Source organism: Gorilla gorilla, chromosome 16, assembly GCF_029281585.2.
Source record: "Gorilla gorilla gorilla isolate KB3781 chromosome 16, NHGRI_mGorGor1-v2.1_pri, whole genome shotgun sequence".
In the NCBI taxonomy this organism is placed as follows: domain Eukaryota; kingdom Metazoa; phylum Chordata; class Mammalia; order Primates; family Hominidae; genus Gorilla; species Gorilla gorilla.
The window spans coordinates 59,937,164-59,950,952 of NC_073240.2; the positions used below are offsets into that span (position 1 = coordinate 59,937,164).

Consider the following 13,789-nt stretch of genomic DNA (forward strand, 5'->3'; position numbering starts at 1 on the left):
GATGTTTGACGCTGTAAGCTGTGTTGAAAGACCTCTTCCTAGTCTCTGGTTTGGATCTGCCCTTGTTTTTTTATTCCTCCGTCTTTGCGGCTTACTGTTGTATTGCTGACAACACTAGAAAATCTGTTTTACTCTCTTCACCAATATATCTTTTCACAGAAATGTTAGTTACAAAACACCAAGGAAAGTCCTGAAGGAGTTGTTTTTTTTTTTTTTTTTTAAAGCTGAAAAGGCAATTTCCAAGGATAGCCCTGCCTTTATTTAAGCTTTTATAAAAGTCTTTCCTGATTATGAAATATATGCTGCTTTTAGGAAACTGGAAGATACGGAGGCGAATCAAGAAGAAAATAAACCTTGCCCAGAATTCTACCACTCAGAGAAACCAGTGGCACCAGTTTCAGAACCTTCTTAACTTCTCTGAGAAAGCCTGGACGCAGATACAGGCCTCAGCAGTGACGTGTCCGGCTCAAAGAAGCTTCACCTGACCCGCAGGTGCAAAGACCCACTCTCCTCTTTCATGTCCCAGGAGTATCCTTTAAATCACACTGGGAACACTTATAGTAAGGCACATGTTTACTCAGCTGTCTGTTCCCCCTTCCAGAATGAGAGGAGCTTCCTGAGGCAGTGACTGTGCCTCATCCACCTTCGAATACCAGGGCTCAGCACCAGGTAGGTGCTCAATCCCATGATGTTGACAACTTCCAGGTTCCCAATGCTTACAGGCCATAGCAAGTCAAGATGCCAGTAATGCTTCAGGTCAGCAGGACAGGCAATGAAGTGGGCTGTTTTTATTGCCAGAAAGTTTAGGGGATTCAGGCAAGGAAACATTCTGGGCAAGAATGTTGTGACCAGGGAGCTGGAGCCTCTGTCTAAAAGCACCGTCTTACGGGTTGTTTTTCCAATTGGAGATAAGTACTGGAAAATCTATTAACCCAGACAGACACACAACTTTTGGTCTCATCCTTCTGGTGATCAGCCACCAGAATGAGAAGAAAAATGAGAAGCCTCATCAGAGAGCCCCAAATAAGAGCTTCCATGGCACCGAACTCAACACCTACAATAGCAAAGCCAAGAACATGGGTCATTAACACCTGTGGTCACCCTTCCTGCAACTGAGTTTTTCAAATAAGAGTGGGGCCAGGCCAGTACTTGAACAAGAAGCAACTCTGGGAGGATCCTTTAAAAACCCAGGCATGGCCTTCTGCCAGCAGCCACCATACGCTCAGAAATCCCGTGTCTCAACTCCGTATTGGTGTGTCACCTCCTGACATTCTTCCCAAGTCTCCAATGAAGCCAGAAATGCAAGCGTCAGTGTTTCACTTTAATTTTTATTTATTCATTTTTTTTGAGACGGAGTCTCACTCTGTTGCCCAGGCTGGAGTGCAGTGGTGTGATCTTGGCTCACTGCACCCTCCGCCTCCTGGGCTCAAGCGATTCTCCTGCCGCAGCCTCCTAAGTAGCTGGGATTACAGGCACACACCACCATGCCCAACTAATTTTTTTGTATTTTTAGTAGAGAGGGGGTTTCGTCATGTTGGCCAGGCTGGTCTTGAACGCCTGACCTCAAGCAATCGGCTCGCCTCGGCCTCCCAAAGTGCTGGGATTACAGGTGTGAGCCACCACACCCAGCCTAATTTTTATTTAAATAAGGATTTTTCCTGATCAAATTATCCTGGAGTCCCTTTGACAAACTATTGTCTTAATATCTCTCTGAGCTATTGGCCCTATTTCTACCTGTTGGGATCCTATTTTTTCTTGTAAATGAAAACTTCAAAAAAATTTTTAACCGTAACTCAACTAGACATGTATCTGTATGTTTAGAAAAGATAAAGACTTCTAAAAATTTAACATCTACTGGAGGATTAGAAAAACATTTTATTATGGGAAATTCTAAATTGTAAACAAGTAGGATAGTAGGGCCAGGTGCAGTGGCTCATGCCTGTAATCGTAGCACTTTGGGAGGCGAGGTGGGTAGATCCCATGAGTCCAGGAGTTGGAGACCAGCCTGGGTAACATGGGGAAACCGTGTCTCTACAAAAAATACAAAAATTAGCCAGAAGTGGGGTTGCATGCCTGTAGTCTCAGATACTTAGGGGGCTGAGGTGGGAGGATTGCTTGAACCTGGAGGTCGAGGCTGCAGTGAGCCGAGATTGCGCCACTGCACTCCAGCCTGGGTGGCAAAGTGAGACCCCGTCTCAAAAAAATAAAAAGTAGTATAGAATGAACCACCACATGTCAGATTTCAAGCACCAATTCACGGATAATCACAATTATCTACAACCTCACTCTCCCTGCTTCCACTTTAAAATAACTTCCAGGTTATTTTAAACCAAAGTAAAAACTATGATATTATTTTTATTTGAGATAGGGTCTCACTCTGCTGCCCAGGCTGGAGTGCAGTGGTATGATCATGACTCATTGAAGCCTTGACCTGTTGGGCTCAAGCAATCCTCCCACCTCAGCTTCCTGAGTAGCTGGGACCACGGGCACGTACCACCACTCCTGGCTAATTTTCACATTTTTTGTAGAGATGGGTTCTTACTATGTTGCCCAGGTGGGTCCCAAACCTCCTGGGGTCAAGCGAGCCTCCTGCCTTGGTCTCCCAAAGTGCTGGGATTACAGGCGTGGGCCTTTATTTCATGCTCAAATGTTTCAGTATATATCATGAAAAGATAAAGTCTCTTTATATTAAAATTAACCACAAAACATTATCATACCCACAGAAATAAACAATAAATTCTTCATACCAAATATTTAGTCATGCTCACATGTTGTCTCGTAACTGTTACTGAATGGTTGGTTGGTTTGAATAGGGAGCTGTAGGCCCACTGTGCACTGACATTAATTGTAAGAGCTAGAGATGGGCTAAGATCAAGCTTATGGGATACTTTGATAAATCGTAACTAGTAGGAGGCCATATGTTGATATCATTCCAGCCAATAGTCAACTGGTCAATCTCAGAAATTCTTAAAAACACATACAGATGTTGCAGCTTTTTTCCTGAAGTACAAGCCAACTGTTAAAATCTTTCTCTATGCCAGTACTGAAGTATTTTGAGAACACACACGCATGTTCAGTAGTCTGGTACCAGAATTAATTTCCACTCTGGGTTCGATTCTGCACACACATCACCCTCTGGTTGCTTTCCTAACTTGGTTCTGATTACTGGCCTAACTCAAGTATAAAGAAATGAGGGGACACTATTATTCATCTTGACAAGTGTGAGGTTCAGTGACTGCAATACACAGACATCACAAGTTCAAATGACTCACACTTTCTTTTTTTTTCCTTAGAGTCAGAAAAACTTTTAGGCTAAGTACCTCATTTTACTACAGCCTTTAAAAAGGAAAGACCACAAGAAAGGAACCTTCCAGATAATGAATACTGAACAGGAAGAAGAAAAAGAAGCTGGTGCTCCCATGACAGATAATATCCCCAGAGGCTGTAAGAGAAGACAATAAACAAACAAAAAACAATAAAAGGAAGAAATTTGAGTGTGAACAGTCCCTACAGTCCCTGCTTGACAACCCCCTCAAGGACTTATCAATAAGATAGTAAGTGTCAAAGTGCTTGATGCAAGTGTAGCTCAAGGCCAGGCATGGTGGCTCACGCCTCTAATCCCAGCACTTTGGGAGGCTGAGATGAGTGGATCACTTGAAGTCGGGAGTTCAAGACGAGCCTGGCCAACGTGGTGAAACCTTGTCTCTTACTAAAAATACAAACATTAGCCAGGGGTGGTGCCTCAGGCCTGTAATCCCAGCTACTCGGGAGCCTGAGGCAGGAGAATCACTTGGACCAGGGAGGCAGAAGTTGCAGTGAGCTGAGATCACGCCACTGCACTCCAGCCTGGGTGACAGAGCGAGACTCTGTCTAAAACAAAACAAAACAAAACAAAACAACCACACAAATGTAGCTCAATTAGGATAATTTATGGTCCCAGTCATGAGCACTCCACCAGGGGTCTGAGGGACTGAAGACAGACCTGGGCACTAACAGAAAGAACAAGTCACTCTCGGCACAGCGACTACACACGCCCTAGAGCTGTGGTTCCCTGACTTTCACCTGCCGTGCCTGTCAAGCACGTTGTGGCCAACCTGGCTTAGTCCAGGCATGGCAGGTCCCCATGCAATGACAAACAAAGCAGGAGCTTCCTGTTGGGTTTCCACGGCAGCCTCAGGGCCCAGCTAGCCAGAAAGAGTGTGGCCAGCAGGCACTGCCCCGCTCAGGTTGGGACCCAGCCAGTGAGCTGAATGTTCAGGAAGGCCTTCAGAAAATCAGTCAGCGACTAGAGCTTTTTAAAAAAACAAACAAACAAAAAAAACCAATAGCCTTGAAACCTACCTGAGGTGGGGCTGCAAAATGGACACTGTGGACTCATCTGCTTAGCAACTTTACCACATCCTGAGTTGGCACGTTTTAAATACTTAACTGCACTGCACCGCCTGGCCCTTTATCCAGGGAAATTAGGAACAGATAGAATCAGAAACCACAGAGACACAGGCAAGAATGGATGCAACTAGAAATCTGTTTTGGATTATCAGACTGGAACTAGGATTTCCAGCTCGGTACATCAGACGCCTGAGCACATAAAACCCCTGCTTTTTCCTGAGCGCACCAGTTCTGCCTTCTGTGTGGAGTAAGAGTTTGACAGGCGTCCCAATTCCACGTTCACGTGAGAGCAGAACATCTTTAATGCAAAGGCCCAAAGCTTTTCCTGATTAAAGTAGTGTTAGCCTCAGCGGCCCAGGGACACGATTCTTGGAGGAAGCTATGGGGCTCAAGGAGGCCTTTCTTCCATTCTTAGTCTTCATGGATTGGGAGGATTTCCTGTGTCAGCGGAAGTTAGTCTAGGAGTTCTTACCATGGGAGGACTTCGGGAGGACTTAGCATGGGAGGACTCCTAGTCCGGGAGTTCTTGGCATGGGAGGACTTCTTAGCATAGGAAGACCTCCTATGCTAAGAACTCCTAGCCTAGGTCCCACTGACGGAGGAGATGCTGACGGCCGGCAGAGGAGCCCTTCTGCCGAGAGGAAGCCAAGGTGCTGCCGGGAAGAGCAAGGGCCCTTCCTGAGGCCTTGTGGAAGCAAACACCACTCCCCACTGCCTGAGAACTGGAGCGAAGAGAGCATCTCACGATGACTCCAGGGCTACAGAGAATGGAGACCAACTTGCACTTCCTAAGGAAGTCCCAAAGAAACTTCCCTTTCAGGACCCTCTGCTCAGGGAAATGGGTGAGGCCTCCAACCTGGGTTAGGTGGACTGGGGGACAGGGCTCTGAATCCTTGGCTCTACTGCAACAAGAGAAATTATTCTCTGAGGTGTTCCATATACCGGGTTCATTTCTAACATGTTTCGGTTACAATAGATCTGGGTCCCCCTTGATTAGAGGAGCTGTCCGCAGGCAACCTTTTCTTGGTACCTTCTTCCTGACATATCAAGACTTGCTGAGACTAGGGAGTCTTCCCTTTGGGACGAAGGGAAATTCCATTCTCTTGATCATGATTTTGACAGCTGGGGAGCCCAGCCCGGCCTTCCTCCTGGCTGTTTGGAACAGTGGACCGTGATGCTGAGGCGAGAAGGGGCAGTCCTGCCTCTGCGCCTCCACTACTCACCTGAGGGACACAGACAAGATCCGTTCTATCTCGATTTTCCGCTTCAGGACTTCTTTCACCAGGCCCTTGTCTGGGCCCTGTTTGACTTTTTCTCGTCCGATTAAGTACAAGCACTTTGGGGTAAGGAGCAGGTCTCGCTTTACACCCTGTAAGGAGAGGAGCTTTAAGAAGCTGGACAGGCCAGGCACGGTGGCTCACACCTGTAATCCCAGTACTTTGGGAGGCTGAAGCGGGTGAATCACCTGAGGTCAGGAGTTCGAGACCAGCCTGACCAACATGGTGAAACCCCGTCTCTACTGAAAATACAAAAATTAGCTGGGTGTGGTGGTGGGCGCCTGCAATCCCAACTACTTGGGAGGCTGAGGCAGGAGAATCGCTTTAACCTGGGAGGTGGAGGTTGCAGTGAGCCGAGACTGCGCCATTGCACTCCAGCCTGGGTGACGGAGCAAGACTCCGTCTCAAAAAAAAGGTGGACAGACATGGTCAATGTGATGACAACAATTCACACAGTGGACCGCTGTTACCAGGACAGGGGGAAGCTGCCTTGGACAGTCAATCTTCACTACTGTTGAGAGGCCATTCCATTCATCACATGACCGGGCCCCATGACAGTGAAAGAGGGCATTGTTCATGATTATTAGGATGACATGTAAAAAATGATGACATTTGACTCTTTTTGACTTAAAAACTGGCAAACTCATATGGAGTCAGTTCATGTATCAGGACAGCAGGTGTAAAGGGAAAGTCACCAACACCTGTGGTGAACTTACCAAGGATGCACTACAGCATGTTTCTAAACGGGGGCAGTGTCTGCATATATTTTCTTGGGAGTTCATAAAATTTTCATTTTAAAATACTGATATATTGTCATTTGAATGATAATTCTCAATAATCTAATATAAATCTACTTGGGAATTTGTGGGTAACCGCTTTATAATGAGTACCGCTGCGAGAGCTAAGCACCCCGGTGTGCATCCAGGGCTGCCGTCACAGCAGCTGGTGCCATGCACAGGTTGCAAGGAATGGTTTGGTTTTAGCAAAACATGCTTCCGTTGTTTATTTCATTAAATTTTTTTCTTGACCTCCCCGCCCCTGGCAAAAAACCAAAAGCTCTTAACGGGTCCATGAGCTGCTGAAGCTTCAGATTTTTCTATTAGGAGCAAGACTTTATCAAAAGGCATCTAAAGGAGGAGGTGAAAAATCAACTGTTCCTCCTGTGGCTGGGAAAGCCTTACTTATCAGCCACTCTGGGAAAATGGATGAGGATACTCTGCAATATTACTTGATATTCTGAATCCTTTGATTCAACGATTTCACTCCTATCAATTTCTTCTAAAAATATTAGGAGACAGATAGATACACAAAGATGTGTGAAAAGATGCTCATTGAAGTTATGATAGTAAAAAAGAAAAACTCACTAAAAATTAATTCATGAGAAACTGGTTAAAAATAATAAAGCATCTGTCAAATGGAATACTATGCAGCCATGTAAAATAACTTATATTGCTAACTGTATTACTATCGAAAATTCTCCCTGGCATTATTTAAAAGACAAACAAACAAAAAACCACTTCAGGACATAAAACAGCATGTAATGTATATCTCATTTTTTGTAAAACTAAATACGCAAATGTATGTTTTCATAAAAACATTCTGAAAGATATGGATATACACAGAATGTTAACAGTGATTGTTTCTGGGCATAGGTGCCTGTTTTTCTTTTGGTTTACTGTATTTTCTCTAAATTTTTCTACAACGAACACATTCTGATTTGGTAACAACAAAAGCAAAATAACAAGTTATTAAAAAAATAAGGAATCTGTTTGGTGATCTCAGAGGCAGGCAGTTAGCACGTACCTTGAACCTCCTGTCATACTTGGTGACTGTGTCTGCGAAATCAATCTTCTCCCTCTTGCCCACGAACTGCTGGAGTTCTGGGTGCTCTTCCATCCCAATATAATCCCCTATAAAGTTCCTGTTAATACTGTTTCTCCTTCTCTCCTTCTTGTTCAATAAGAGGTCCGAGGCTACAATTCCCAAGAGGGTGAAGATGGAAGAAGGATAAGTCAGTCAGAAAAGGTAGGAAAATACTGTGGAAATATACAAAGAAACTCTAAATGATGCAATATTTTTAGCGTGACATTATATGCAAAATAAAATGGAACTTAAAACTTCACTTAAGCTCCAATTTACTCTTCAGATTTGTTAAAATCAATGAAACAAAATTGCTAAAATACCTTCTTCTCTCATTTGAACGTATTTCTTCCGGGCCACGAATTTCCTCCATGATTTCTGTATCACTCGAGCATACCCATCATACTTTCTCTCTCTCATCTCTTCTAAAAGAAATAGCTGTGAATGGAGAGAAGACAAATGTGAGCCAAGCCTCAAGCCTCAATCCCTGAACAACACTTTTCTTGTTATTCCAGGGACACTCAGTTTAGACAATGACACACACGGGAAGCAGCTTCTCTGATTCATGAACGAATATGTGAAACGCTTACTGTGGCATGTTGTTTATTCTTACTATAAAACGACCTATACCTTTTTTTCTTTTAATGGAAAACAATGGGAAATAGGAGAATCTGAGTGTATTCAGTTAGACCTTGTCCTGCTTTGCTACAGTCCCTGTGAGAATCGAATGAGCGATTCAATGCTTCTCCACTTATTCCCCACCTTGATCCAAAGAGTATATTATTAGGAAGTCAGATCAAGTGAGTGGGTGGAGGCTGTTGCTGTTGTTTGGCGTGGCATTTCGGCATGCAGCCTCTAAACAGAATTTTCCAGTTTCTGCAGGAGCTGGGCTTGTGCTGCTGTGGAAGGAGGGCTGCCCTACTTTTAGTTCCAAGAAAATATAGACTTCCTGTCTCAGGATTCACCAATCTCAGGATTCACCAAGGAGCAGCGGAGCAGAGGATAATAACCACAGTGACTGGAGCTGGACGTGAGGTGTGTTAATGAGGACTTGCATTTGCCCAGAAAGGCTGGGGCTGTTTAGGAACCACATCAGCCTCTAGCAGGTCTTGAGAGTCTGGCTATTTTACCAATGAATGCTGACAGCTGCGCCTCAACCAGGCCTTGGAATGATAAAGGTGACAGCAAACAGCTGTAGTGAGCCGAGTGCCCACTATGGGGCAGAAGTCACCCTAGATGATTTCCACACAGTTTCATTCAACGCCTCCACAGCTACATGAGCCGCATACTCTGTCATCTCTATTTTACAGATGAGAACATTGGAACTAAGACTGGGTGGGGCTAGAAAGTGAACCTAGGTCTTTCAGGCTCTGCCAGCCTCCTCCTCATTTAGACACGCAAAGCTTTCTCTGTAAATCTGCACTTGATCCACTTGTAAAATAGTAGGAAACCTTCTCATTTACCTTGAGAGTGGCTTACATGACTCTCTAGGAAAAAAATAAAATCAACCAATAAAAATCCAAAGTAAAGATGTTGAACAGTCATTGCAAAAATGTTCCAGAAGTAAACAAGCCAATGTGGTTTGAAGGCAGCTGGGCTTGATTTGTTGTCTCTGTTTATCCGGGTGCATGCTTGGGAGCCAGACCTATCCTCTCCTGCCACTCAACTTCTCTCCTTCTCACAGATCCATCTGTGCAGAAACAACAACTCAAACTCCAAGCACCAGGGGAGGGGCCACGTAATTCCCCTGGCTTCAGTGCTGTAAACAATAGGCATAAGGACAGATTTCTAAACCCCAAGTGGAATGCACAGATTAGCAACTGGACAGAATGTTTAAAATCTGAGCCCTGCAGTTGCCTGTTGTAAGAATATCCATTGATATTTCTTATCTTGTGTATTGGGTTTCTGAGTAAGTCTTGTTTCCTTCTTCTTTCCCAGAACTATTTTGGGCATATCACAGAAAATACACTTGTGACTCAGAGAAAGGATGAAGAGGCAAACGATTCCCAACTTCCTAGAGACGATCTCAAAGATTCGCTGGATTTTAGATTTCTTTTTAAAAGCCCAGGGGGTTAGAAATTAGGGAGGTTCAAGAAAAAACCTTGATAACACAGATAAGGAGAGAATAAAAACCAAACCAAACCAAACAACAACAACAGAAAAACACACAAAACAAGCTTAAATGAGAAAAGCCAAAAGACATGGATACATATAACAAAACAAAAACAAACCTTATGGTGTCTGATGTGGTTTTGTTGTTGTTGTTGTTGTTGTTGTTGTTTTCCGAGGCAGAGTCTTGCTCTGTCACCCAGGCTGGAGTGCAGTGGCGCGATCTCGGCCCACTGCAAGCTCTGCCTCCTGGGTTCACGCCACTCTCCTGCCTCAGCCACCCGAGTAGCTGGGACTACAGGTGCCCGCCACCACACCCGGCTAATTTTTTTTGTATTTTTAGTAGAGATGGGGTTTCGCCGTGTTAGCCAGGATGGTCTTGATCTCCTGACCTCGTGATCTGCCGGCCTCAGCCCCCCAAAATGCTGGGATTACAGGCATGAGCCACCGCGCGCGGCTATGATGTGGGTTCTTAAAGCAAATAGGTAATTTTGTATATTCAGAACATTTACTATTAAGGTGAAACCACATGGTAGGTTTTCTTTTTCCTTGTTTTTTTTCTTTTTTTTTAGAGAAAGGGTCTTTCTTGATCTGTTGCCCAGGCTGGACTGCAGTGGTACAATCATAGCTCCCTGTAACCTTGAACTCCTGGGCTCAAGTGATCCTCCAACCTCAGCCTCCTGAGTAGCTAGGACAGCAGGCGTGTACCACCACACCCAGCTAATTTTAAATTTTTTTGTAGAGATGAGGTCTAACTGACTTGCCCAGTCTTGAACTCCTGGCCTCAAGTCATCTTCCCAACTCAGCCTCCCAAAGTGTTGAGATTACAGGCATGAGCCACTGTGCCCAGCCAGATTTTAAGAACCAACTTTTGTGAAAGTATTTGCATGTCAGGGCTAGATGGGGATGTATGCGTTTGGGGCAGGGGAGAGAGCGGAGGTGATGGTGTGCGTGTGTGAGTGCATGTGTCAAAGACGGGGGAAAGGAGAGTCAAGTAATGGTAATAACACAATTGAATGTAAGGCAAGGAAAAGGACAGCCAAAAATAAATCTTGATTTTGAACATAACCCCCTCCAACGCAACTGAATCAGAAAAAAAAGTATTACAAATATTGAGGCTGTTTTAATTATATATGAAAACCTCACAAGTTGAAAAGTAACAGCGGGTATGAAACAAGGAGTTCTGCATTGTACCGATAAATCACTCCATCCCATTTTAGAAAGAACAGGAACTGTTCTGTGGGTTGCTTAATGGCGAATGACACAACATTTTCACTTTATATTTGGAAATGAAAATTCTTGTGAAGCTACAGATAACTCAAAGTAGAAAAATGCTACCACAAACGTGTCATAAATGGGTTCCATCTCTGTGTGCCGCTTATTTATTTAATAATCTTGATGTCTCACAAAGCCATTCAGTTATAGCCATTATCATTCCTGAGTCTCAAGCTGATCCTACGAGGCAGGCAGAAACAGTGGCTATGGGGCCCACCTTAGAGGAGAAGAAAACTAATGGCAAGACTGGGATCTGCCTGAAGTCAAATGCTTCCCTTTTTACTGTGAGTTCCCATATGATTTCCCCTTGGTCTGATGACTGATTTCTGCCAAGTTCATCACTGACTCTTGAAATAGGTCTTGTGATGGTTAAGGGAGCCTCGAGAAACGATGATGCTGAGCCTCGGTTCCAGCAGTTTCTCCGGCTTAAAAAGGAATGAATGTCTTTATTCCACAGCCCTGGAGCAAACTGGGCAGAAGAACTGAACAGAACTTCCTGTGGACATTCATAGGGCTTACTGACCACACTCTCATCAGGAAAGAAAGAAGTGTCTCTAAATGAAGCTGTAGCAGACTGTTTGTGAATTGTAAATGTGTATTATGAATGCCTTACTGGTAAGTACTGTGTTCTATAAACCAGAGATTTCTCCTCCCACCTATTTTCCCCCTCACAGTCCTTTGTAGGCTCCCCCATGGCCTTCTAGGTACAGTCCTGGGAATTCCCACCCAGCACTCTGCTGCACCTTCCAGGAGGAATCCTGAGACTATGTGTAACTGACTTGGTGTCAACTAACCATGGGTGGGACACTGAAGTCCCTCTTTAGCTTAGACACTCTTAGAGACTAAGTAAACTATTGAGCATTTTCTGTGTGAGGCTTTGGGTATATAAACACATATGGAACAAAGAGTCCCTGCCCTCAAGGAGTGTAGCAGCTAGAGAGGAGCGAGACAGTCAGTGAGGAAGGAGCCACTCTCTGATGCCCGTTTTTCTACCTGCTCAGTGCTCTGCAGGAAATGAACCAGGCAGTGATGGGCTATGGAGAGCAGGTGTTTAGGGAAGGACCCACTTAGACCAGGAAGGGAGGGAAGGCTTCTTTGAGGAGACAACATTGATGGCATGAAGCGAAGAATGAGAAAAAGAAGCCAGCTGAGGGGTGGAGCAGGGCTGGCGGGGGCCCCGCGGGAGGGAAGAGAGTGGAGAGCCAGCCAAGCACTCACAGACTCGGGGGCTTTGATGAACACTTTACTCCTCCCCAGCTGAAACTGGTCGCTGTCCATGTTGACTGACTGCAGCAGGTGCAGGACGCCTTGCTTCTCATCTCCCTGCCAAGAAGGCCAGGTGGCTTTGGTCAGAATGGCATACCTGTGGGGACATTGGGGAGAAGAGAATCAGACTTGGGCGGGACTGCACTGGTTTTCTACCTGGGCAAGGCAGCAAGAGCTCCGCTCTGAAGGTGCCCAGTGCTGCAAAGTTACTGATCATCTGTTTACCAGCGTTCGAAGGCTCAGGCGTGGACTGCGATGACTGCAAAAATCCCGAGTCTGGGATGCTCGTTCCCGAGCTGCCTCCTGCTTCTTTCCCTTTCCCAGCATTCCCACGTCAACACCCTGGTGAAAACCTGCGTACTCTTTCTACCACTGTCTGCAAATAGCATTGTGGAAGGCCACCAGGGGTGGTCTTTAGGCAAAAATCAAACGGTCTTGTCTCAATAATAATCTCCCCTGATTTCTTCAGGGCATTTAACACTTAATGCAAAGAGTTTTATAAAGCTCCTGCTAAACAGCTATTATGACAACTGTGTATCACCTTTCACCTTTGAAATTCTGTGCATCTGGGTCACGAGGCCCTTGGGATGTGGTCGTTGGCTGTTCTCCAGCCTCGCCTCTTCACTCTCACTTTGGCTTGCTGCATTTTTTCGAGAATGGCTTCTTCATGCCCACCATGCCCTTTCCTTCCTCGGCGCCTCTGCCCCTGCTCTCCTCTCTACTGGTGTGCTGCTCCCCAAACTCATCACTCGGCTGGCTCCCGCTTGGGTGTCTCACCTTCAGTGACACTCCCAGACAGGTCTTCTTGGACCAAAAATCAAAAACTGCTCTCTTGTTTCTCTCACAGCAAGTACTATTTTTCCTTCAGAGCATGTACTCTAATTGGTAGTTATATTCACGGTGGTGTTTATTTGGTTAATTTATGCCTCCTGGATGAAGGTGAGAGCTCCAGGAGACCGGATGCACATCTGTGTGGCTCCTGCTGTACATCCAGAGCCTTAAACCGTGCCTGGCACACAGCAGTCGTAATGAACATTCCTGGCTAATGCGGATGGGTGCTCTCTCTGCATGAGGTGCTGTGACTGAAGCTTTTGATGTAGGATCTCCTCTTACTCCTACAGCAACCTGATCAGGTTGGTTTTCCATTTTGCAGAGTAGGAGACAGAGGCAAATTATGACTTGCCCAAGGCTACTTAACTATTAAGCGTCAGAGATGGGATTTGAATCCCTCTCTGTCTCTTTCATGATGGCACTGTAAAATAGCCATAGACTGGTTCACATTTAAATATTTCTTTTAAAGATTATCCAGTCTACTATACATGCCTATGTTAGAAACATTACTATTATGTCAGAGGCTGATATAATCAAGGAGACACAAACACATTACAGTTTGTCAAATATGGACAGAATCATCATGGGTATGTGTGGTGTGAAGTTGGAGGGCGTGGCCCACGTGAGAGCACATCCAGGGCCCAGGCAATAGGCCCGCAGGCCTTGAGCGAAGCCAGGGCCCTCCTTTGTTCCCAGAAACTACTGTCACGATTTGACTGATTTATGACAGCCAAGGGAGAAGGGAACCTTGAGTGGCCCTGCCAGCTGGTTGGGACTCAGGT

General features: G+C 45.2%; 1 protein-coding gene and 1 long non-coding RNA gene across 2 annotated transcripts in view; one reads left to right on the top strand and one right to left on the bottom strand.

Moving 5' to 3' along the window:
- Positions 1-13,789, bottom strand: part of MYO1E (myosin IE) — a 240,197-nt gene that overhangs the window by 29,808 nt on the left and 196,600 nt on the right. The window contains exons 19-22 of the mRNA XM_004056268.5: positions 12,129-12,273; positions 7,850-7,964; positions 7,470-7,639; positions 5,613-5,758 (exon numbers count right to left, since the gene is read on the bottom strand). Of these exons, the coding sequence (XP_004056316.1) occupies positions 5,613-5,758; positions 7,470-7,639; positions 7,850-7,964; positions 12,129-12,273 (576 nt within the window). The remainder of the gene's footprint in view (positions 1-5,612; positions 5,759-7,469; positions 7,640-7,849; positions 7,965-12,128; positions 12,274-13,789) is intronic.
- On the top strand, positions 526-9,050 carry LOC129526995 (uncharacterized). Its single transcript, XR_008671826.2, has 2 exons — positions 526-669; positions 3,294-9,050. It is a non-coding gene; the product is annotated as an uncharacterized lncRNA (long non-coding RNA).